This window comes from Cydia pomonella, chromosome 9, assembly GCF_033807575.1.
Source record: "Cydia pomonella isolate Wapato2018A chromosome 9, ilCydPomo1, whole genome shotgun sequence".
In the NCBI taxonomy this organism is placed as follows: domain Eukaryota; kingdom Metazoa; phylum Arthropoda; class Insecta; order Lepidoptera; family Tortricidae; genus Cydia; species Cydia pomonella.
Window position 1 is genome coordinate 10152422 of NC_084711.1, and position 27788 is coordinate 10180209.

Below are 27788 nucleotides of genomic sequence, written 5' to 3' on the forward strand. Positions count from 1 at the left end.
AAATGCGCAGTATTTTGAATAAACAGGAACGAGTGGTCGGAAGTCGCGGAGGCACGTGACGTCATAACAATAAAGTTTCCCGGCTCTACGTTAATGCGATAATTTAATGGATGACGCGTTTCACTCTCGGGATTTTATGTTTATGACGGCATTCAAGTTCTACACGCGAGAGCAATAAAAAGGGTCACTTTTTATGGAAATTTCCACCCGTTTGAATGTATATGATGCTTGTTTTTTGGATGCGCCGGTTACATACGCACGAATAACAGGATATGGCTTTTAATAGCATCAGTACCTCGTGAATTACTAAAGTGCGAAATTGAATGCAATAATTTAATTGTTTTTATTGTTACAACAACAAAACAATTTATAATTTTAAAAAGCACGTACTTATGTCTTATGCAATCAAACTAATGAATAATTACAATACAGTATAATCGCATCATACGGCCAGATTTACACTTACAGCAGAGATCAGTTGTAGGTATGTCAGAGTAAGAAAACAATATTCTTTTGATCTAACTAATAACTGTGTTTTTAGTAAGTCAGTAACTTACATCTGTAAATCCAGCCTAACGATATTTTTATATGGTCGACTACAAAGAGATGTATCCAATTTTTCACTTTATTGCATCATGATAAGGTAAAAAATTGGGCAAGCTCATCTTAGTAGGTACTAATGGCTAATTGTATGAAGGAAACATAGACATGCAACACATAACATGACCGTAACATAGAAATGCAGGGCATTGACACCATCCATTAAACATACACTAACATCGCTTACGCCATAGTTTACGATAACGATATGGAATCGTTATTGTTTCGTATCAGTGAGCTGATATGATAACATCCGAGTGGTGATTATTGTAATTAGTAGATAGTGCACAACACTTGCGCGTGTATTGTTAAAGGAGGTCTAGTGAGGGTCGTGCGGAGTCAGCATTCGTCACGACAGATCGAGTATGTAGAATATGAAAGTGAAATGGGGCACAATCCAACATTTTTTACAGCTTGTGATATCGCAAACCTTATATCGCCAGATATATTAAGAACTTCGAGTTTATGAGACTCCTATTTACACAAATCTCAGAAAAGGGGTAAACCAATAGGTATATTAGCAAATACAAATTACATCTTTCATCTGACCTTTAATCGAACGGTAGAAATGTAACTAGAAAATAGAAATATAATAACTTCCGTCTTCAAAAATTTTCATATCTCCCAAAGCCCTTGACAAAATTGTACGAAGTTATTTTAAAACTGTTCTATGTTAGTTGAATTGACAGTCAATGCATATTGAATATCAAATCTATCTTTAATAGCACTGACTATTACAAAACTGACCATATGGTCGCAATTTCACAAGCTGTTAATGTTGAATTAGTCCGTCAAGGGCGTGCAATGCACGATGCATCAAACATAGGACTGACAAAGTAACAGCTTCATATATACAACCGCTGAAAGTTTCCACTACCATAAGCACGGCCTTTAACGGCCCTCCTGTTGCTCTTTACGTATACTAGTTGGTAACTAATGCGCATGTAATAGTGTAACTTCTCAGTTCAGTTGTACCAACATTGACGTTGTTAACTGACTATTTATGTAAGCCTTATTGCAACTAGGTAAGGTATAGGTTCCAATGGTCAGTTACGTCTGTTGCTGTTATAGTGTCTCGTTTTTCTTTTTGGCTAATCCACTTCATAGCATACTTAAGAATACAAAGCAATAAACCACATAATAAAAAGGCGTTAGAATCATCTTTAAGGTCCAACGGATTATCGACTACATTACGATACAAGTGCGAAAACCATGCCCACGAATTGCTGTTCGTGTCGAGGCATATATAGTGATTTTCTCCAAACATGCGAGGAAATAAAGTAAAATAATCATAATTTAAGTATCAACCATCACTCAAATCGAACCTTCACATCAAAAACGTCAAAAACATCGAAACTCATACACGAATTGCCCTGTCCCGGCCTCTGCAATAAAGGACTGTTACTCTAAATGCCCACTCTCAGGTAGTCAGGCAGTGGCTTAGCGTGCCTTGGCGGGGCCCCGTATAAAAATTTGTTTGGGGGCCCTTAGGAAGGGTAAAGATTTCTCACAAAAACGCACGTTGAGGGCCCCGTATAATTGATACGGCAGATACGGCGGTAGCTACGCCCCTGTAGTCAGGTCCTTGCCAGGGATGGCCTATTATTTGACTTGGAGTGTATTGTTCATAGAGAGTCGATAATCCGTGAGACCTTCAAGGTGGTTTTAAGGACTTTTTCCTACCGTGTTCGGCGGTTAACCTTACAATTACTTTGATTTATGCTCTGAAGTCGATTGGCCAAAAAGAAAACCGAAACACAATAGTATGAAACTGGTTTGTAAATCCGTCCTGTGGTCAGCGAAGCGGCCGTCCTCGTCTGGTGGGCGGTGCCGACAACATGGATAGTACGGGAGTGGAGTGGACAATTACCAGAATCTGGCCCTCGGCTTCGGCGGCGGCCGTCTGTGCCGGAGCATGGTGGAAACAAACAAGTTCACAATCACGCCCAATTTTATTTACACTTTTAGTAGGTAGGTATTACATGGTTAACTCATTTTAATTTAGTGACCTTCGTCTATAGTTGTGTGTAGAAATTTACATAGGAATAGAGTGTAATATGCGAATTTAACTATAGATACATTACTTTATTTAGCAGATTATTAAAAATAAATTGTGTTTCACTTCGATGTCGGCAAGAAAAACAAACTTCATTAAAATTTTTTTTCTTAAAAAAAAATTTACAAATCTGATACGATTTATTAGTTTGATTTTTACAACAACGCTTGAAAACCCCGCTGGGATTGTATAATTTTATACTTACTTAAATGCAAGCAGACAATAGTTATTTGTTTTACAAGGGGCAAAGTTGTTTAACCGCTCGTGCTTATATTGATACCTAAGCAAGCGAAAGATCCCAAAATTGAACCACGAGCGTAGTGAGTGGTTCGAGAAATGGAATCTTGAGCGTTGCAAGGGTTTTAAGGCACGAGGGTTAAACAAACTTTGCCTCCGAGTGAAACACAAACGCGAAGAAACTATTAACTATAAAATACCAAAATATTCAAATCCAAATGAATGTAATAGTAAAATTATCATTCAAATTCATCATTTAAAAGTCACTTCTACTAGCTAACATAAGGAAACAACTCAAAATTTGTATCTGATTACTTTGCCCACATGTGGATAAAATGCAACTTTCTCATTCGTTTTTGAACAATCAAGAGGGCCTTTACCAGTTGGTGTGGTGAAAAGTATATTTTTGTGCTTTTCGGCGTTTATTTATATACTTAGAGTAGCAACGGTTGCTTCGACTATTGTATTGTAAATTGATTTCACCTTAATCAATTACCTAACAATAGTGAAAGCCACGCTTATCAAACATGTTAAATATTATCAGTTGTCAAAGGGTACACCAGAACCAAAGTGAAACACAATCCTAAGTAAATTTCAATTACTTTCAAGTTATAGTTCCAACTATTTAATTATCTTGCTCAATTGATTATATTTCAATAGTAAAGGTAAAGTATACTGACTTGAAGCTAGCATGGTGGTGGTCCTGGCGCGGCGCCAGCGGCGTGGCGAGCGGCGTGGCGGCGTCGCCGGCGCGCTTCTTGAGCGCCGACTTGAGCGGCACGGCGTTGAAGCTCGGCTCCTTCGGCGGGATCTCCTCCACGCGCGACGTGTCCGTTACTGGGAGCTCCTCTTCCGAGTCCCCGTCGTCCTCGTCTTCGGCTAAAATAAATAACACATTACTAATATACTCAGGAAAACTAGTTTTGTCATTAAAAGTATATTAAAAAACCGGCCAAGTGCGAGTCGGAGTCGCGCACGAAGGGTTCCGTACCATTACGCAAAAAACGGCAAAAAAATCACGTTTGTTGTATGGGAGCCCCACTTGAATATTAATTTTATTCTGGATTTGTTGTCATAACGGCAACAGAAATACATCATCTGTGAAAATTTCAACTGTCTAGCTAACACGGTTCATGAGATACAGCCTGGTGACAGACAGACAGACGGACAGTGGAGTCTTAGTAATAGGGTCCCATTTTTCCCCTTTGGGTATGGAATCCAAAAAACTACTCAGACACAGTCAAAAAGGAACAGCTTCACTCCTGTTGTACCGACGTTCTGTAAGTGGAGTATGTGTACAAAAGTTCAAAGCAATGTACTCGTAAAAGCTTGTAGGCGGTCTTCCGTTATAGACGATCTTTGCCTCACTGACCTTACTGATCCCTCTTTTCGGGGCTATAAGAAAAATCCAGTACGATTATCTCTCCAATGACAAGTTACTCTTGCCGAACTATAGAGCATTTGTTTAATCATAATAGTCGAGCGGCATCTAACATACTTCTAGAATAAACTAAATAAGCGAGTAGATCTTTATGTTTTGCAAACGGAGACACAATTTGTATTATCTCTTTTTTAGGGTTCCGTACCCAAAGGGTCAAACGAGACCCTATTACTGAGACTCCGCTGTCCGTCCGTCCGTCCGTTTGTCACCAGGCTGGATTTCATGAACCGTGATAGTTAGCCAGCTGAAATTTCTACAGATTATGTATTTCTGTTGCCGCTATAACAACAAAAACAAAAAACAGAATAAAATAAATATTTCTTTCCAATCTCGAGGTTCTCATCCAATCACCGAAGTTAAGCAACGTCGGGCGGGGTCAGTACTTGGATGGGTGACCATTTTTATATATAATGGTACTGAACCCTTCCTGTGCGAGTCCGACTCGCACTTGGCCGGTTTTTTTTTAAAGCTATTAGACAATTTGTTCGATAGGTTATATATAGGTCCTACAGCTGACGGCATTATAATTTGTCTGTACGGGAATAATTGGTCTGAATTTTATGTGTCGTATTCATTTGATTCCTATACCAATGTTTTTGAGGGACACCTTAATTGTAAGGAATAATGTCAGTCACCAGTCTAAATAAATCAACTACGGACCGTAAAAATCTAAGAAACGAAACAAAAGAAATAAAGTCGCTCAATCATGTCAATCAATCGGTAATCCTGGCAGTGATGTGGATTTCATCGTCGGTCACGGTCAAAGGACAAAACAAATAGTCATTGGGAATGAATATTGGTTCTCTTTTGAAATAAAATATATATTAAATATCTACTTTGGCATACACGTTTTACATTATGATAAAAAGAAAAAACCGGCCGAGTGCGGGTCGGACTCGCACACGAAGGGTTCCGTACCAGTGTTGGCCGAAAGTTAATTGGAGTTGAAAATATTGACCATCAACCATTACAAATTGAACCGTAAACTGTAACGGACGGTTACAGTTTAAGGTATGTATGTATATACTTTATTGTACATAGAAATAAAAACACGAAAAACACAGTTCAATAAGGTTCAATTTGTAATAAATTTCAATATTTTCAATTTTAATTAACGTTCGGCCGACACTGATCCGTACCATTACGCAAAAAACGGCAAAAAATCACGTTTGTTGTATGGGAGCCCCCTTAAACATTCATTTTTATTTGACTTTTAGTATTTGTTGTTATAGCGCCAACAGAAATACATCATCTGTGAAAATTTCAACTAACTATCACGGTTCATGAGATACAGCATGGTGACAGACGGACTGTGGAGTCTTAGTAATAGAGTCCCGTTTTACCCTTTGGGTACGGAACCCTAAAAAGCTTAGAATCAGATACCAGGCTACTAAGGCTAAACTGCGGTTCTACTGTCATCTCCTCACAGCCGTCGAGCGCCGTTTTGCCATGATCAGTCCTTTTCTGCGCGTATCCCAAACAAAGTACGGCTTAGTCCTCAGGGGCCCGATATCCGACAGCGGGAGGCTCGGACAGTACTAGCTGTTGCTACTGTATGTATACGTACAGTCCTCATGCGCATGCTGCTGGTGCTGGTGCTGGTGGTGGTGGCGCGTGGGGCTGGGCGAGCTGAACATGGGCGGCGGCGGGATGGGCCCGATCTCCGACAGCGCGATCGGCGGCTCCGGCAGCTCCGACAGCACTAGTTGCTCGTCGCCGCCGGGTTCCCCGTAACCGCCTACTGGAACGATAACAGTAACCATTAACTCATAGTGATTAACTACAGAGGATCGCCTAATACGACAAATTGACATTTTGATAATTTAGTTATGCTCAGAATGCGCTTACACTACGTGCTACGGATAGAAACACACTATCACCTGCGTTTCGTTTGAAAATTATTTACAAATAGATAGATTATTGGCCGGTACAGTGCATTCAACTTTATTCATTCATTCATTCATTTTTTCTCGCCATGGAATATTATTTTTTAAACATTGCTAATTATGTGGCAATTCTATATGAACTATGCTTTAGCTTGATGCAATTTTCAGCTAAACTCCTTTTATAGATAACACACCCTCTCTTTTGCCTCGACACCCCGACAGCTCGTGCGTAGCATTGTCTTAAAAATAGAAGGTCAACATCCCGTAGATAAGCTAGCGCTAATTTAGTGAAAAAGTTAACCTTTTGAAAATAAAGCACCCAATAGCCAGCTTTTTTATTTTCAGAATCGAACGAGTATACTTGTGTGAGAATCTATAATACGGGGCCCGCTTATTTGCAATACCTACGTGCAATGTTCTCCTAAAAGTTTAAACGGCAGTAGTGCTACAGATGAGTACCTAAATACGGCGATATTACATATTTTAATTGCCACATTAACTTGTGGGTAAATTCCCACAATGATTTTATTGCACTATTGAGATACGAGTTTATTATTGCCTCGGTCCATTCACAGTCCTTATGAGCAAAGGTAACGCTGTTCGGAACCCAGAAACAGAATTCCACGCAGTTCACCAAGTGTTAAGTATAAATCATCCAGTTACGATGTTAGTTATAACTGTTAGCGATATTTCTGCCGTAGTGTAAACGCTCTATCCTAATAATTTCCTACTCGATGTTAATTGGAGGCTCACCATGCGGTGCAGAACAGTTTGAGTAATTTTATATGAAACCTCTTGTCGTTGAAGTCAGTAACAGAATTAACGAATGCAATAGAAAAAGTTATCACCATCTAAATTGTCTAGAAAAGATATTCCGCGCTGTTTTGTTTTGCAACATAGGTACAATATACAATACAATATACAAAGAGAAACTGGAAACGTGCATTTAATACTGTTACGCTTATTTGTTTAAAACAATAAACTTTAAAATACATGTATGTTGTCCTCATGCGCGGCCACGGTGACGAACGTTGTAAGCGTACTATCCCACTACGTGTTACGCCACGATTTTTGGCTAACAATGAGCGTTAGGTACATCCGTCTGCCCAGATTGGTGAATCACACAAACATTGTCTGACAATCATTAGATAATGGCTCTTTTTGTGGCCGGTATTCAGTGGTCGTTTTCACAGCGACATTCTGAATAAAATACCTAACAATATACGAATAAAAATGTGGGAGACTTGTCCTTCAGAGATTTCTAAGACTTGACAAGGGCAAGTCGATTGATTAATGATACCTATATGGCTAACAAAAGTTGAACCAAGTAAATTCAATTACCTATGAGGCAGCACTATTGATCAATTTGTATGTGGGTTGTTGCGAGATTTAATTATCTTGTTTTATTATATTCACCAAATAGTAAGTATAGGAAACACTCTACATAAATAATAGTACGGCTGCAGTGCATTTTACGCACAAATGGTAGATTTTATTTGAATACCTGGTAAATATATTTTTTTTAAATATGTAAGTACGAGGGCTGACCCGAAAGTTGTTAGTTGCTTCGGCTCTACTCATGCGATAAAATTTTTATTTATACTATTGTGAGGGATTTTTTAGTACTTATTAAAGTGGTGTAAATACATTTTTAGAAAACGGTTATTTTTGTTTTTATTTTATTTCTACTTCGACGCGTCGAAGCCTAACCTTCAGTCATGAAAATCAGTAATTGAGACTCCATATGTGCTGTCATTTTATCGACAGTTTTTGTAAAAAAAAAAGAAAGTTTTTTAGGTGCTACTAATGACGAATCTCGGCCGTTATTTTACGTATAATTCGTTTTGATTGAATAAATATTATTATGATTTAATAGGTGTCAACAATAAGTCCTTTCCTTAAAAGTAAAAATGTCTGATATTTAAAAAATATATATATGCATATAAGATTAAATTATTTATTTATACATTGGAAATAGCAGAAGGAAGATAATAATTAGTCCCGGGTAAATTTAAGTTCAATTTTCAAAGATTTCAATACGAAATTCATTTAATTGTGCCCAAAATTGCCGTTTTTTTCTAAGCAATTCGAAACTCCATACAAAACAGCTTTCAGTTAAAAATATATAATAAAAAAACTATTTGCATTAATTAAAAAAAAATTGCTGGCCATAAGTAGCATTGAAATATCCCTCACAATAGTATAAATATTTTTTTTTTTCGCATGAGTAAAGCCGAAGCAACTAACAACTTTCGGATCAGCCCTCGTATACAAAGCGGTCGGCGTTGAGCCTATGTCTACAAAGTAAAGATAAATCAAGGTATTTTCCTATACCAGTACAACTTCTGAATCTGAACAATCACCGCAATGAGAGTCAAAGGAACCAAACTGTTTAATTCCTCGACTAAACGACAAGGTACTGACCTACGTCTCCTTGATAACATATCCGTCGCGTGTGCTTGCCTGCTGTCAGGGAGTTCGGACGCTCGGGCCTCATCAGCTCGCCGCCATTTTCCAATTTGTCTTTCTTTGGTTCTGTAAACAAAATAAACAAACATTGTATAATAGGAAACATAAGCAGTTCTGTTATCATCACGTTGCTTTTGGCACTTGGCTTGAAGTGAAGTAGGTACACACGGAATAATACTGAATAACAAACGTAGGGCTGGAATGTATTTATATCTAAATTGCTTCTTACAGAACCGAATCGTAAATTTTGCATCGTTATTTTATCACGATCGTAACTAGAGAGAATGGTAGAATACAAAAGACCCATTTATGACGTTTTTATATGATTTTTGCTAAAAGCCCGTTTTTACGGTTCTCTGCGCGGTTATGGTAGGCAATCACTGCCCGGGGTTAAGGGTGGCAAAATATTACCCGTTCAGATTATTTTAGATTGAGATAAATTACTACGAGCAGCTAGCTTGCTCCCAACATGATATAGTCGCTCGCGTTCTCAGAGATGACGCGAATGATGCGCAAACTTTAAATTGCAATCGATAGCGCGTCAAGCGCGTGATTCGAGTTACGTTCCTCTAACATTAGATTTGTTAGACAGTAAACGTTACGTACGTAGTCTGTAGGTAATGTTAGGAGTGGACTTTCAAAAGGGCTTATTCTCTCTTAGCGCTTCAATACGTGTATCAAATTCATAGGAAGAAAGCCGTTTGAAAAGACACTCCTCATTCTGCAGTAACAGATACGAGTTAAAAAAAATGTCGTGGAGGTGGATAATGTGGGTATGGTCGTGCTAATAATAGGAGACGTGCGCGCTGGCGGCACGCGTTTCCATTCATCGCGGCGCCCACCGCCCGTCCTTGGCCGCGCTATGGGAACGCAATTGACGCATCCCGCGACACAAAATTGACACAGACTGACGAGAAACAAATAAAAATGAATGTCAGTGTCAGTCAGTTGGCAGAATTTTTATAGGACCAACAGCATTATAAAGCCATAGAAAAGTAAAACAATAAGATCCCAAGTAGCACACGGGGTGGGAAATAGCTCGTATATCATATCTATTTAGATACTTAAGTGAAATATATAGCCATGATTAAGTTCTATATAGGTGGAAAGAACCTATATAGACCCAATATAGACCAAAAAGGAGAAAAATTGCAGCCTATTTTTGGTTCTAAATTGAATCCATAAGAGATCTCTCGATTACCTTAAGTGGCAATTAGAACTATGGGTGACAGTTATGCGCAGTGAACGATTTATATTGAACGAATGAATGTATTACAATTTCAGTTCGGTCAAGGAGTGATAAATGAGACGCCCAATTTTCTTTGAGTGGCGTGGCAACAATTAAAACAATAAGTTGTGTTTTTTAAAAGTGAATGTGATCTGCCATTTTAATTTTGGATGTACATATCTGTTTGGTAAAGTGATGAAAACTTCACGTTATACAGGAATTGAAATAAGCACGAAATCCTTGCGAATGATTTTTTACTGTGAAACTATAGTATGGTTTCTTTGTAAATTTCGATGCGCCTTTGATTTGATCCAGGAATATTTAAAAGGAGAGGGCTAAATCAAATGAGGAATTGATACTGATAAGATATAAAACTGTTAAAAACCTGACCTAATGATTGTAGGTTACGTACAATGTTAAAGTAACATCGTCACAACTATCAAAGTTCTGTGATTATGCGTCAGTGTGATTAAATTCTGTTTAAAATAATTCATTTTCAAGGACTCCATTTGTAAACATGGCGGAACAAAAAATATTTTACAGTGTTTATTTTCACTTATTTGTTCTCTATTTAGAACTATCAGGTCTGAAAATCACTTATTTGTATCTTGCGAGTGGCAAAGCAGTGCAGTGCTATTGACAGACGAGGCGCCGCAATAGGAAATATAAATCTGGGGGCAGGGTAGTGCCCCCACCAAGACGAGCAAAGCGAAGCGCATGGCCTACCTTTTCTAAAAGCGCTTCGTCGTTTTTTTGAACCCTCATAACTTGGGTTTGGATTATACCAGATAAACAAAATTCTCGGAATATAATGTCAATAGTGGACTTATTAAGCATAAAAAAATTCAGATGCATAGCTCTCATACTTAAGATTTTGTTCGTATCGGAAAAACCCCGTTTTCGTCACTGACTCACTTCAGTCACTCACTGATGATCACCAAAACCCTTGGGGTACTTCCTGAAGTCCTAGGAAGCAAAAATTAGGTATGTAGCATAGTATTAGTATACAAACAACAAAAGAAATAAAAAAAATGGAAATTTATAGCCCTTAAGGAGGTGAAAAGGGGGGTGGAATTTTGTATGGGGAATCAATAACCGCTGAACCGATTTAGATGAAATTTAGTGTGTAGATAGTTTTTTCCTATAGGGAAGGATATAGAATAGTTATCAACCCCAAAATCACCCGTAAAGGTGAAAAGGGAAGGAAAAGGGCATTAGGGGGAATAGAGGAAAGTTTGTAGGGGGGGGGGGGGGGGATCAGTAAAAAAAGAAGATACGTATTTCGGGAATTTTAATAGTAAATTTCCCCCAACCATTATATATGTATGTAATAAATATTTTACTATTTGGTTGTACCCATTGGTATGTATTTCATTGTAATGTGTAATCTTCTTATTCCTGTAATGTATTCGTGCACTACCTGTCACTAAAGCTTTTTGTTCTTTATATCCTGCTACCCTAAGGTTGTCTGGAAGAGATCGCTCACAGCGATAAGAACACCTGTTGCTACCTTTATTTACATTGTAAATCTGTTACTGAATTTTTCTTCTGTGGTCCAATAAAGTGTATTTACTCTACTTACTTTACCATTTATATTAGGGGATGGAAGATTGTCATGCTTATGACAATACACAAAGAAGACACTTACAAAAATAAGTGAAATCCTATCAAAAACATTTTCATGGAAAATGTTGCCTAGACGAAACCATAAGGCTCGCACTGTCAAAAAGTTATCAGATTTCTTGTAGAGCCAAGCTTCTAACTCTACAAGCCCTTACTTCACAAACTCTACACCTTAGTCAAAATATGTGGCTTGGCCGTTTCGTTACTACAAGTATACTTAGTGAATAAATTTTGCACCTTACGCCCATGTGACAGTAGCGAAACAGCCATGCCACATATTTTGACTCTTGTTGTAGAGTTTCTGAAGTTAGGGCTTGTAGAGTTAGAAGCTTGTCTCTACGAGAAATCTGATAACATTTTGACAGTGCGAGCCTTATGGTTTCGTCTTGGCAACATTTTCATGAAAATGTTTTTGATAGGATATTATGTATATGACCTAATTTTGGAACTGTTTGATCGTTAGTGGTTTGAAATAAGTGAAAATAACTGCTTTTGGTTCTCAAGAACCTCTTATTGAAACTTAATTATGCGTTGGAGTGGTAATAAGAGTATTTCTAGCCCTTAAAGTTGCAATCACTTTAGGTTCCAAAAGGGCCGTAAAATTTTCTCTTTAGCCACTATTGGTGATATAATACCCTATTATACTAGTCATTTGGAATTAAAAGTTCCAAATAAGGGTATGTTCCCACTTATATGTAGAAGTTGCTTATAAGTGACTTTAGGGCCTTATATAGCACTATTGCTTCTTATTCAGTGACAATTAAAACCTGCATGCAACTTTAAGTAGCAAAATCGCCCTTACCCAACTATAAGTAATAAAGTAGAAACAATAAACGTTCCTAAGCAACTACAAGTGACAGGATGAACTCATATACAATTTTGAGTTGTGTTTAAAGGTATAAGTTTTATCAAACACTGTTAAACCACTCATTTAGAACATAAAGCTATAAAATAAGCTGCAAAATTCACTAATGTGCTGCTTGGGATAAGACAATCCCAAATGCGTATGTTCAGTTCGTAACATACTTAGTACAAATGTATATTAAATCCAATAAAGTAATCGTTAACTTTGTTTTTTTTTTATTTGAATATATGTAAAACAACTTAATTCATCAAAGGAAGAATAAGTCTACACGGGAAAGAAACGGATCGAGGTAGCCCTTGGCCGGAAAGCAATTGACGCATCCCGCGACGCAAAATTAACCAACCGATGAACAAATAATTTCGCGCCGACGTCGCCTACGCGAAAAAGAAACTATGATTGATTCAATAATTATATTTGGTACCCACACTATCCATCATACGCGCTGCCTTGGCCTCCTTCGTGAGAATATTTAGTAAACACAGCTTTGTTATTAAGATTGGATAGCGAGTGATATATCTCTGTGCAAGCTTTTGCCACTTTTATCGGATGGCAAAGTTCCAAATAGGTATGTGAACAATCACTGAACAATTGACAAAAAGTTCACTATAAGCAATTGTAAATATTCAACTCTTCATACAAACCAAGATTTAATTGCAAAATTTAAGAAAATACTCGTCTGCAGTTTGCGTCAACCAACAATATCACGTAATCTATAATACTTATAAAAGTAACGTATGGTTTGAATATAAGTATGATAGCGCTACCAAAAGTTCTAAAAATCCTCAAAAGTGAAAGACAATTCATTCTTAGTGACAAATCAATATGCTTTGAGAAGAAAATGGGAAATTAGAATATTTACCTATGAACTATTTTCAACATCAGCAATTAACGAACGACGGCTTGAAAAGTGTCCCAAATTAATTAAAATTATCGTAAGTACGTACCTAACCTCAAAGTCATTACTTCTCGCCCTATAAAATCCAATTAGTCATCAAAGGGACGAAGCATCCAAGATAAACAACTGAAAATGGATGCTGTTATTTACGGCTTTCAATATCAATATGTCCGGAGGCCTGTTGACATACAATAACTCTCAATCATTGTACCTAAGCGTTAAGTTATACAAGGACGCTGGTGTTTATTCAACAGGCTGGAGGGAGTGGGGGTTGGTGCGCGAGCGCGCTGACTTGTTCGCACGCGTGGGCTCAGCGCCGATCGATCCCGCCGCCCTTGGCCGAGCACCCTGACAGTTCCGAGGACGTCGCTCGCTGCAATCTTACGTAACCATAACACCCTATCCCGTACGTGTGACTTTTGAAGGACCTCTGCGGATTCAAGGTTTTCCGCCTTCCGCAATGCCTAGGGCGCGGCGCTGTATAGTTACCTAAGAGAAAATATTCTTAATGTTATGATTTTTCATTAACGTCGTGTACCTACTATAAATATTTACCATGTTAATAAAACGTTGTGGTTTGTTGACTCTTAGGTGTTGAAACTAAAAACGGTTTGTTTACCAGAAACATAAGTTTTAGTCGCGTTAATTATATAATATTAGTTGTACGGTGAGTCGGAGAGTGATGGGTGATGTAATTAGGCAGAAATGCGGACGGCGCGAAGGACCTGTCGCCAGTAGTCCAGTAATAGACGCAATGTCAAGAGTACGGTACACTAGGTGGAACATTCTCTGCACACATTCCACAAGCAGCGAGCGTGAACCCAGGGCAGTTATTCCCGTACTTACCGAGTGCATCATCTCAAATATCAAGCACCAATATAATGTCTTTGTAGACGCACAATTCTTGCGGAGCTGTAGATCACTCTTATGTTGGTTTGCCATATACGATTTCGTTGGGAATCACATCCCACGAGCTCGTTAAATACATCTACCGTGACAAACGCAGAAAACATCAATGACGCGACATCTCGAGCACGCTGCCTTCTTAATAAACACTCTCATTTAAAACAGTTTTCTGGAATCGTCAATGCTGTACTTGAGGAATTCAAAAGTTATATTTGGAGATTTACCATAAATAAATAAACGTGTACGGCAGAACTCTCTGTAAATGCGTACAGCTATGAAATAAGAAATGATAGAGTTATTTCACAAGAAATACACTATTAAGTATTCCATGCTACTATACTAACAGCGCCTCTGGGGAAATTAACGACCATGTAGTGTAAGTGATCATATATTTATTATGTTCTTATCTTACTTACACACGAGTTCACCACTAACCGTGTTAAACACTCTTTACATACGCATTGTACCAAATACCAATATAAAGAGTTAAATAATTTATCAAAAAGTTATTTGAATGTTTCAGACGAAAGATAAATTAGTTTGGATTAAATTGGGTCGCGTGAACACGAAACCGAGAGATTCTTTCACGAGCATGACGTGGATAAGAAACATTCGTGACATAGACACAACTCACACGTGGGCGGGCGACGATGCCCGGAAAACTTGACATTACAGATGATTATGTTACGTCTGTTTATTAAACTACGAAAACGTAAAACGAATTATTCGAATGTAATATAAACAGGTATGGTGCACATGCTTATATTCAGGTGGGCAGGAGCGTAATTGGTATATGCCATCTTTTGTTATAAAATAGCCCAAGCTTTAATAAGTAATTACAGTAAAACCGCTATATGTTTTACCTTTACTTTTTTACCAAGCGTTAGAGAAGGTCTCCGTATCAGCTTGGACAAAAATGCTCTCATATGTCCGGATGTTCTCCTCTGCAGATCGCATTTCTTAACCGATTCCTGTGAAATTTTGTAAGCAGGTTCCGTAGTTCCATACAATTTTTCTGTCGTTTCGTCTTCTAGAAAATGTTCAAAATAGCGGAAAAGGAATTAAGCGCCAGTAGGTTCTATGGCACTTACGACTATTGTGAGTACGCTGTGATAAGGCCTCAACAAAGTAGGTATTTCTTATTCTAAAAATGGTTAAGCTTATCGCAAGGTCTACAGAGCCTCTAGTTGTAACTCGTCAGTATTTAAATATGTTACGTAGCACCTCTGCGCGTAAAGTAGAGATGATTATTTCTTCGTTCAGCTTTGAAGTAATATGTACGGAGTTTTGTATGTAGCAGCGACTGTTACAAAACCTTTCACTCTACCGATTTTTCTACTTGATATGACTAAGGGGCTACGCCATAAGACTGATGTTTATGTTTTAAATCCTGTATGCTCTTAACTACTGTTCCGACATTTCGAATCAAAACAATAACGTACTACCATTTATAAATAGCACTAGCCCTGTGTACCTACGTAACGTGACTCAGGACTACGTCGCAACATCTAATTTTAAAATGACCGATATTATAAAAGAACTATAACGCAGAGCCGACCCAATTATTTGGATATTGAAATGAACAATATAGTAAGAAAATACGGCAGTGCCAAACAAGTGTTACAAACCAAATAATAATAGATATAGTAGTAAATAATGCGGAATTCTAAAGTCTTAATGTGATTTAATGCATATTGCCAAGACCTAACTTTCCCAACTGCACTTAGAACTTGGCATTCGTAACGAGGAAATAAATTAGGTTCTTTTCTACTTGAGAGATTTCTTTTAGCAGATGTGCAAATAATTGAACGACAGCTGTTTCATTCCCATTGTTCTGGTAATGAAATTGTTTTCCTCGTTAAAGATAAGCGGTGAAATGAAGAATTTGCAAAAAATATCATTGATAAGTAGGCAATTTACGTTTTACCTATTGTAACAACAATATTACAAAATAATAGTTCACTTGTATTCTCATGATTTTTCAGAAAAAAAAATCATTAGAATACAACAAATGCTTCCCTCTATCACTAGTACAAATATGTAAGCACTTACATTATGTTATACGACGGCAAATGTTTGCAAATTAGAGAGTCGTTTTAACGCTCAATCAGATTCGCCCAATTTTACACATGTCAATCCGTTCGGCTTTTAACACTAAAATATATATAGGTTAGTGTTAAAAGTAGATTAACAGCACAATAAAAAAATAGCGAGAACCCTTCTTCCGCGATCAGCCGGTGCGGAAGACAAGCGCGGCTGCAGGTCAAGGGCGGGACGCGGCCGCGGCCGTCACTCGCTGCCAGAGGAAGCGGGCCTTTTCACCCAACTCACAGTATTCCAGCATTCTCAGCCGCTTTCATGAAGGACAAACGGGCTTGGAATGGGATGCGGCCTCGGATAATAAGTTGAATTCTCGTCGTGTTTGAAATATTATTGCAATGTGTTTTGGGTTGCGAAATTGTGAATGTTATTTTAGTAAGTACCTAACATTGTTGTGGCATGTCTCTAATTATTTTGTAAACGTATGTTTCACAGGCTAACTAGGGTTAACAATGAATTAAAATTACGCTTTCGTAAATATGTCCAGATTATCGAATTCCGTAGATTGTTTATTATCAACAATTGTATTTTGGTACGAGTAATCGGAATAGGTTGCAGAACAAAGTACCTGCCAGAAGTGAACACTGGAAACAATCCAAATGGGCTTTAGATCTTAGTACTTGTAAAGCAAACTGGCAGCGCTCAGTTAAAAGCTGTTACATACTTGATAGTATCAAGTTAAGAGAAACGCAAAATAAACACAGGCAGTCAGTATTAGGTGCCGAGCTCGACATAAAATAAGTCATATCCACTGTCCCTTGAACTCTAATAATAATAACCGGCCAAGAGCATGTCGGGCCACGCTCAGTGTAGGGTTCCGTAGTTACTCTTCCGTCACAATAAGCTAAACTGGAGCTTAAAGTGTAGTAAATGGTACCTTTCACCCGAGTTAAACAAATAGGCAAATTTGCATAATCAGTACCTAATTAAAGTAAGTCTTTTTACTATGAAGGGAAAACTTTTTGCGATAACTCAAAAACAGCTAAACTGATCATGTCCGCTATAGTTTTCATTTAATGTCTTTCTTAAGTTCTACTTCCACGATTTTTTTCATATTTTTTGGACCTATAGTTCAAAAGTTAGAGGGGGGGGACACATTTTTTTTTCTTTCGGAGCGATTAACTCCGAATATATTCACTTTATCAAAAAATGTTTCTTGAAAACCCCTATTAGTTTTGAAAGACCTTTCCAACGATACCCCACACTCTAGGGTTGAAGCGAAAAAAAAAATTCACCCCCACTTTACGTGTAGGGGAGGTAGCCTAAAAAAAATTAAATTTTTAGATTTTATTGTACGACTTTGTCGGCTTTATTGATTTATATATCCATGCCAAATTTCAGCTTTCTAGCACTAACGACCACGGAGCAAAGCCTCGGACAGACAGACAGACAGACAGACAGACAGACGGACATGGCGAAACTATAAGGGTTCCGTTTTATGCCATTTGGCTACGGAACCCTAAAAATGACGAAGTGTCGCGTATGACCACCTAGTTGCGTTTCGGCCCGTCTGATAGATTTGACGGTTACTGATCTAACGCTACTGACGTACTGTGAGACTATTTATACAGTACCCATCTGTATAATATTATTACATTATAATATGTAGACATTTTTTAAACTTTGACTCAAAGTTAAAATCTTCAAATTCCCCCTTGGAATGTGGTGATAGACATTCAGGAGAGCAATTAAATGGCATAGTTTGCACGACGCCGCCGCACTCTCGGCACATATTTGCGCGAGGCCACGCGACGGCGCCTTCAGCTGTTATTTATCGGCGTACGCGCCGGTATGTTACAACCCACCGTTAACTGGAATTCACCTCAAGCGCGCCAATATAAGTGTGACCACGAGAACCGTAACTGAATTTTGAGAGGATACTTATGTGTAACGTATGTTCGATAGGTATACCTAAACTATGCCCAAAAAGTGAGAGTACCTACCTATGCCTACTATAATTGGTTCGCATAAACTACCAACTCGTTCGTTCTTGGCAAGGGATACGAATAACACTCTTAAACTGCGAATTCTCATCACATCGGAAAATCCGCTAACGTCGAACGAATAGTGTTAATCTCGGTATATGTAACTATTGTACCTACGTGAGAGCTCACACTTGATCCCTGAGTCTTGAGACAAATTCTCGTTAAGTCTTGCCACTAATGTCACAAGTCGGAGCACGCAATGTCTCAACAAATATCCGTCTTTCTTTTGCCTCATCTCCTTTTCGGTAGCCTTTTGAAAACGTTACTTATAGAAAAAGTCTTATGAAATCTAATGTTACGCTCTGCATACCTCAATCCTAAAGCAAGGGTCAAATTGGGCATCGTGGTCGCTTTCTAAAAATCGAACAATAACTAAATAGTGGCTTTTGTTTTAGAAAGTTAAGAAAGAAGTGTTACCACCGGGTAAACGGCGTGGTCAGTTTTCTTTTGTTGCAAAAAGCCGCTTTTTGTTGCAATCCAGATTACATTCACAACATTTCTTGCGTTATCAGTGTTATCACGCAACCCCTAACAAATTTTAAATCGCTTTCATTTTCACCTTGTGCTTTTTTAAATGTCGCAATGCAGTCATACAGTGCTACCTAACCTACTCCAAATGTTATATTAATTGTGTTACCAATAATGCATTAACTTATTAGAACTGCTTTTGTTTTCAACCAACGATACCATATGATTTTTTTTTATACCACGACGGTGGCAAGCAAGCATACGGCTCGCCTGATGGTAAGCAGTCACCGTAGCCTATGGACGCCTGCAACTCCAGAGGTGTTACATACGCGTTGCCGACCCTTTAAAAATCTGTACACTCCTTTTTAAATTCCTGTTCACAAGCCATGAAACGTAAATGACTATAGGTAATTCAGTTTTCCCCGAAAGGTTAACATTTACAATACCATTAAAATTCACGAATCTGTGGGATACCGTCCTTTCTTTTCATCTTGTTTAAAATTTTCGGTAAAATGACAAGTACCTAGTGCTTTTAGTTACTGAATATTTATGATGTCTCTAGAATTATTACTGGTTTAGTATTTATATCAAATATCAAACATTTATTCAGCAAATAGGCCACAGGGGCACTTTTACATGTCCATTTTTACAAACAATAAATTAAAAAAAAAAAACAATTACAAATATCGAATCTATGAAATAATAAATACTTTATTAGAGATGTATACTGTCTCTAACACTCTCATAATCACAGAGATATTAAGAAAATTTATTTAAAATTTTACACTTTCTAACAGTTATTCGTTTAATTCATAACACCATCGTCGTCCTTTATTTGGACCATATATATAGATACCTGAAAATAAATAACATATGATTTGATTTTATAAATACTTACGTCCCACAGCTGGGCATAGGCCCCTGTCACGGACGAGAGAGAATAAGCTACAGTCCTCAGTCTGGCCCAGATTTTCATAATATCGATTACTTTCTATCGCAGAATCACATCAGATAGAAGCTCGATTTTGTTTTTTGCTTGTTTGGTATTTGTGGCAGATAGGTATCAAGTGTGTCCCTGATAGGGATAAAATTGATATAATTATATTGTAAAACTCAATAAAAATATTTAATGAATGCATTACTATTTATATTACAGTAGAAGGAGAGCACGAAACTCTAGCCCTTTATAGGGCAAAGGTCTCAAAAAGCTCACCCTATAATGTCATATTTTTGTATTTTTTTCTACGACAGAATTTTTAGGAGTATGAATTGGCGATAAGGCTGGTATTCAGGATTTCTTTCAGTCTTGCCCGTTAAAGAGCTAGGGAAACGCCAAAAAAAATGCTGTTAACGAGTTTTCATTATAAGAAGGTAGATATACACTTAAAGAAGTCCCTTTGGGATTTTTCCTCTTAAAGAGGTAATATAAAAGAAAAAATCGTATTAGAGAGGTAAATACGTAAAGTAAATCACTATTAGTTCCTTCGAGTTACATAGGTTTGTTAGTCATTACTTCTATAGAGGTCATAATAGAATACGTCTATTTTTCGAGTTATAGAAATCAAATTTTATGGAACTATGGAACCTGCTCACAAAATTTTACAAGAATCGGTTAAGAAATGCGACCTGCAGAGGAGAGGAGGAGAAGAACATTAAATTATGTTATTGATAAATTTGCGCCTTTAATTTTTTGATAGTTACATCGCTATTTTTTTTTGCAATTTTATTATGCATACATACACCGTATTACATAACTTGCTTTAGAAAACATTCCTACCAGCTGCGATGGATATGTTGCGTCGGCTACAGGTAGATCTGGCTTGATCATTACGGGGGCTGGTCCGAAATTTGTTAGCTGCTATACTACCATTGTGACAGATTTTTTAGTACTTATTGAGACCGTTTAGCTTTTTTAAATATGTTTTTTTGTACTTCGACGTATCGAAGCCTAACAAACAGTCATAGTGATCAGTACCCCTAGTGTAAATTTAGTCGATAGCGAAACGTGACGTACGCGTTTGCGTTAAGTCTCATTTTGTATGGGTTTTTGAACAGCGCGCCAAGCGGGACGTTTTGGAAAGTCAAAAATCTCATACAAAATGACACTTAACGCAAACGCATACGTCACGTTTCGCTGTCGAAAATATTTACACTAGGGGTACAGTTCTTAAGACTCAGTATCTGTTTAAATACATATTAGATTTTTTAGGTGCTGCTAATGGCAAATCTGGACCTACACTATACATCAGTGATCAAACTAGGCTGAGCCTGTACCCTGGCCATCTGCGAGTACGGTTTACGATTAGTAATACAGAAAATTCAATAGTTGCTGGAAGTATGACAGAAGTGGAATAACAAGACAGAGTTACAATAAAATTGTAGTTAGCGTTGATAATATCTATGTTAAATCAATATTATTGTAGATTTTATTTAATATTATATGATCTATATGACATGTTACAATAAGACTAGGTGAGTATATGTGTGTGTTGTGTCAACGATAAGTCATTTCATGAAAAGCAGAAATTTCAGTCAAAAAAGTGTTTTATTATATATATATATATAAAACAATTATACATGGGAAATAGCAGAAGGAATCAACTTATTAATTTAAGTCGATTTTCAAAGATTTGAATACCTACGAAATTCGTTTAATTGTAATAAAGACTGCAGTTTTTTCTGAGTAGCTTCCAACTCCTTAAAAAACAGCTTTATATAAAGAAAATATACGCAACGATTTAAATATTTTTCATGGCCATACTTGGCATTGAAACATACCTCACAATAGAATAAATCATAATAAAATCGAATCGGTAAGAGTCGGAGTAGCTAAGAACTTTCATACCATCCCTCGTACTCTTATTTATTAGTAATTTCATTCAGCTATTATTGATCAAAAGAAAGTCATAAACGAGTGCCACGGTAAAAGGTAAGCCCGGTCAAGTATCGCTGTAGTGATGATGAGAGCGTGACATTGACATTGCCGGTGTGTCGGCCGGCGAGCGTCCGGCATGCGCGTGCGATAACAGCTTGTCAAACTGCTTGTTGCTGCTGTCAGAAGCTTACGTAGCATGCCAATGTTAAATGTAAGCAAAATGAGTGATAGCGGCGGCAGTTTCAGTCAGCTGGTGAGTGATAAGGCTGATGGCTGTTTTCGGTACCGTTGCGTGTAAAGAGCGCCAGGTTCGCGCATTGCCTGGGGACGGGCGACTTGCGGCGCATGTAGTAGTGGTCGTGGCGCTGCGGCGGCGGCGGAGGCACGAAGGGCGGCGGCGGCGGCAGGCGCGCGGGCCTCCGCCTCGCGCCGCCCGCGAAGGCGTCCATGGCGGCGAGCGTGCCGACGTCGCTCATCGTCGCGGCGTCGCGGCGCACTCGCGGCTGGAAGACTGAACTGAACACTGCGGCCGCACGATCGTTACCCTGCCGCCCCCCGCCCTCTCGCCGGCACCGCGCGCGCCCTTCGATCGCCGCCCGCCCTCAGCGCTGCCGGCCGCCCGCCCACGCGCTGACTCGCTTTGTTGTGAATTTTTAATTTATCGCCATTCATTTAGTGCTAGAGAAAGAATCAACAGTACGAGATCTTCAGGTTCAATGACTGCATAAGATTAATCAGAATGTTAAAAAAAACAATTACTTTGAACAAATTGCTGGTATTATTCACGAATCTACCTACATCAATGTTTTTTTTTTTTATTAAATAGGAATTTTTAACGACAGTATTAAATTATGTCACATAAAAAAGTGTAGCAATATTTTATCATATCACTGTAAAATACTTGCTATGCATAATGTTCCCAAACAGTTACCGTACTAAAATATGCAAACTAACTTTTGAAAGTGTCATAACTTTATTATTCATAGTAATCCATCTCTATGGATAGGTATAACTTGGTGTTGACAAGTATCATCAATTTTATAGCTATCATATTTTTACTGCACAGTTAAGACCTACACGAATGTAGGTATTTAAATTACTTGCAAAGGATGCACCGCATGCATTCTTCTCTTTGCCGGTTTCTGTTTCTTGAGTTTATTTTTATTTGTTTGGTCAGTGGCCGTACCTTTAAGACTAGATAAGGTCAGACACATATTGTCTACTTATCAATAAGGCTGCGGACTGGATGCTCCAGTCCGGGGCCTAAAACGTTTGGATAAAATTAAGCAAAAATAAAACTACTTAGCTTTTAAGAGTCCGCAGTAACCTCGGTTCTCGGTTCATTGTATGTTCAAAGTTTCATTACAATCCAGCACGTAGTTTTAAAATCAGAACGAGACTCCATTTGTATGGGAAGGTGATATTCGGCTGAGCTTGCTGCGGATTCTTAAAATAAATAAAATAAAATAAATATATAGCCTGCACCGATAGAGAATAATGTAGAAAAAGTTTAAAAAGTAAGCAAAAAATGACAATGAAAATAACGTATATTTTTTACACATTTTTTACTGGCGATCCATAATGCTTAGGTATAGCTATAGCCTGCACTGGTAGAAAATAATATAAGTAGTTCTTTTTTTAATTTTACCAAATGTTCATAATTAGTAACCTAGCATTTAAAAGGTATAAAACTTAACAGTTTTGAATGATTCACGGTTAGTTAATCACGGTTTATATCCCGGTCGATTTAAGTGTAGGTATAAAACTTAATGGCTTTTTAGGGTTCCGTAGCCAAATGACAAAAAAAACGGAACCCTTATAGATTTTTCATGTCCGTCTGTCTGTCCGATTATGTCACAGCCACTTTTTTCCGAAACTATAAGAACTATACTGTTCAAACTTGGTAATTAGATGTATTCTATGAACCGCATTAAGATATTTACACAAAAATAGAAAAAAAAACAATAAATTTTGGGGATTCCCCATACTTGGAACTGAAACTCAAAAATATTTTTTTCTTCAAACCCATACGTGTATAGGTCTTCAAAAATGATATTGAGGTTTCTACTATTTTTTTTTCTAAACTGAATAGTTTGCACGAGAGACACTTCCAAAGTGGTAAAATGTGTCCCCCCCCCCCCCTGTAACTTCTAAAATAACAGAATGAAAAATCTAAAAAAAAATATATGATATACATTACCATGCAAACTTCCACCGAAAATTGGTTTGAACGAGATCTAGTAAGTAGTTTTTTTGAATACGTCATAAATGGTACGGAACCCTTCATGGGCGAGTCCGACTCGCACTTTGCCGCTTTTTTAAATTTCTTATTGAAAAATAAATCATTATTAGACACTTTGCCTAAAATTAAACGTAAAAAAAAGCTTTCAGTGTACAAATTGAAAATTGGATCAAGTTCGTCCTTAAAAAGTGCGAATTACGAGGTAATAAAGATTAATTAGTTAGTTCAACCATATAATTAAAATTTTCTGTAGATCGGTGTTTATACAATGATATAAGTGTGGGCGAGAAATCTGCTGAAATACTAGCCTCTCACATAACTGAAATTTAAGCTAGGATGACCAGATGTAAGAATTTTTCCTAACACGCCATTCATTTTATAAGTTCTGACTGGGGCCGGAAAACAGTTTTTTTTTACTGAAGGTCTGCATACTATTTTTCCAGGTGTACGTTATGGTTTCGGCGACAAACTCCCGGAACGTCATTTTATCGAATATTTGTTGAGCAACAAATATTAACGACCATAACATTAAGCAGTAAGCAAACGAAAAAAAAAATACCCCAAATCTACAAGTATGAGGCTTTTCGTCAAATAATATAACGAATTTACAAATTCATATCTGAGAACCCTACATAGTTTCAGCTACGCTTATTCAACCATATGTAGTATTGCACTGTGACGTCAGAGGAGTTATTACAAATGTATCGCACATGGATTACTTCTTTATTATTCATGGCGAGCGGGTTGGCTAACGCTGAACTCGATGCGGCTATAGACGCAATATTAATGTATAATCCACGTCATGAATGGAAATGGCTTTCAAAAGCGTAGATTTTACAATAGTGTACACTTACGAGTAAAACAATTAATTTCAAGATGAAAGCGTTCGAAAATGTATTTAAAATTACGAAAAACAATTGAATTGTTAATTCTTCAGGTTTAGTCCAATATATCTCTCTACTTAAGCAACTAAATGCTGGTGATAAAATAACGTTTTAATACAGTAGGTTCGTACAAATAAACAATTGTACATGTTTTATTAATGTGACATTTTTACTCTCTTTTGTGAAGTTATAATTTTTCACATTCCAGCCAGCGTATTCGCGTCTAACGACAATCAAAAAGTAAACAAGTAGTAAATAAAGTCGCGATCTAAATAATTATATATTGCATTTCGATCAGCATAAAACAAGCTTTCAAATTTTCATTTATTATAGGTATTACATTTTTTTTATACCACGTCGGTGGCAAACAAGCATACGGCCCGCCTGATGGTAAGCAGTCTCCGTAGCCTATGGACGCCTGCAACTCCAGAGGAGTTACATGCGCGTTGCCGACCCTAACACCCCTCCCTCCCGTCGTTGAGCTCTGGCAACCTTACTCACCGGCAGGAACACAACACTATGAGTAGGGTCTAGTGTTATTTGGCTACGGATTTCTGTAAGGTGGAGGTTCCTTCCCCAGTTAGGATCTGCTCTAGATCTGGAATGACATCCGCTGTGCTGTGCCCTACCACACATAGCGAGATGACATTCACAATGCCCATACCTCTCTTGTGGACGTAGTTTAAGGACGTACCCGGGTCCAATCCGGGTCCGGGATTTTATCAGTCAAAACCTTTGTGACAGAACTTATGACCTGACTAAGTATTTGTTGTCAGCTGGTATTTTCTGGGTCATTTTTTTTTCTTGGTATATAAGTAAATATGTTTAACCGACCTCTCTACGAAGACGACTTTAGTTTATGTTTCATTCTTTTCTTATATTCGCAGACACTCAAATAAAATCATTAAATTAAAATATCTGTTTCAATCAACCCTACTTTTCAAATTGGGTTTTTGTGTTATAGAATTTTTGATCTTCAATCTCAGAACAAGTTACATTAAAGCTAGGTCAACCCAGGCCTTAAATACGTTACGATTCTCTTTGTACGGCTAACAAAAGGAATACGAAATTTAGAACAGAATGGCAAAGTAAAGCCCCAATTCTGGCAATTGTTCCACCCAATTCCATTTAATACATTATTTACAACGCGCAATACTTATGTTATGAATATCGACCGAGAATTTCCAAATCCTTAAATGTGCTATAGTACAATCGTTAGGAGGTATAACGCAATTATATTTGAATAATGACTTTATACTCGATATTTACTTTAGCTTCATTAGGTATAGGTATATTTTTCAACAACGAAATAAAAAGTAAATTTATGGACTGTGAAACAATCGATCTTAGTTTAAATGGATAAAGTGACGAACACTTGGACGTGGGAAGAAGTTAGCCGATGGATTTACGGTTATCTCACAAAGCGACCTGCCCTGTCTCACTGTATATTTTACCTAACTCTAAGTGAAGCTGCAGATGAATCGTAGGCACCAGTCGCTTCTCTCCACGTCTCGATAACTTTAAATTAACGTCTTTAAAGTTTGCTCTGCTCCAAACATATCTTATGCTTGCGTGAATCACATCATTGCCTCTATTTATGCTGTTCTCGAAATATGTGATTTAATATTTCATTACGTGTCTACAGGTTGTTTAGTTATGATTTGGTACATTCATGGATGCACTATAGTAACAAAAAGGTGTTTTACTGTCGTAGCGGTACAATAGAGATGTCGATGGTTAAGAGGATACGGGAGCTGAGATTTAAATATTTTAGGTGAATATATCTGTCTCGCTAACGGAAGCGACTCCTAAATCTAGTGTAATGAGGACAACGCCAGGTTAGGCAAAAAATCCTGCGTAAATATCTCAAAAAACGATGCTTCATACTCGACTGTTTCCTTCTCCAAAACTTAACCAAATGTAACGAAATTTTGAGATCTAAATGGTAATATTATAGGACATTATTACACAAATTGACTAAGTCCCACAGTAAGCTCAATAAGGCTTGTGTTGTAGGTACCTAGACAACGATATATATAATATATAATTATAAATACTTAAATACATAGAAGACACCCATGACTCAGAAACAAATATCCGTGTTCATCACACAAATATATGCTCTTACCAGGATTTGAGGATTTTTATTTATTTATTTATATTTAGGACAACAACAGCCGTAAATAAAAGTATTACACATGAGTGATTACATAACAGATGGCCAATGACAGTTATCCACTATTACATTTAACTTAGAATAACGTTAGTCGTATCTAGATATTATCATAATAAACAGTTTAAAAAAGACAGTGTGCTCATCACAAAATGTCCATCATTAATGAAATTATCTGTGTCGGACTGTTTTGCTTTTTAGACTGATTCATGTTAGTTTTCAATACTTACCATACTTCTCTTTGCGGTCTAGTAAATTAAGCCGTTTGTGAATATTTGAAGTGCACTTGCGCCTTAAGAAACAAAAATATCAAAAAAGCAAAACAGTCCGACACAGATATTGATAATATCCATTTGTTTTGAAAAAAATCATTTCTGTAGCTTCAAAAACCGCGGAGGAAACAGTCGGGTACGTTTGTATAAAGAAATGACCACTCCTGTTGCCTCTTACTCGTAATAATCAGTCGTATATAGTTCGTGTCATCCTCGATGACGCGCAGATTTGTCAAATCTAACCTGTAACCTGTAGCCCTCTGTGCCGCGATTCTCCTCTCCATAAGTTTTCTCTTAATTATAATTTATAAAAAATTCGCGGAATTATGGTAGCTGGCTTTACACGATAGTAGCTAGCAACCGCAGACTAGCAGAATATATAGTCCATGATAGAGACCGCAATTGCTGCCGTGCCGACTATGTATAGTGTCAGAAATCAGCCGCGAAGCGGCACGTGCATCACAGCGTACTTCGCCTCCAGTCACTCACCTCTTAGGCAGGCACAGCCCATGATGTAGCCCATCATAGAGACCCTCGGCGCCGGCGGCGGTGGCGGCAGGCGCCGGCCTCGGGGCGGCGCGCG

The 27788-nt window shown here is 37.7% G+C and overlaps 1 protein-coding gene across 8 annotated transcripts in view; it reads right to left on the bottom strand.

The window, feature by feature from the left end:
* Positions 1-27788, bottom strand: part of LOC133521312 (phosphatase and actin regulator 1-like) — a 94129-nt gene that overhangs the window by 9415 nt on the left and 56926 nt on the right. For 5 of the 8 annotated variants that reach the window (XM_061856204.1, XM_061856210.1, XM_061856212.1 and 2 more), the window contains 4 exons: positions 8645-8755; positions 5902-6075; positions 3574-3772; positions 2471-2503 (listed from right to left, as the gene is read on the bottom strand). In XM_061856204.1, coding sequence (XP_061712188.1) covers positions 2471-2503; positions 3574-3772; positions 5902-6075; positions 8645-8755 — 517 coding nt within the window. The remainder of the gene's footprint in view (positions 1-2470; positions 2504-3573; positions 3773-5901; positions 6076-8644; positions 8756-27788) is intronic. The other 3 variants (XM_061856207.1, XM_061856206.1, XM_061856205.1) reach the window with 2 other exon arrangements.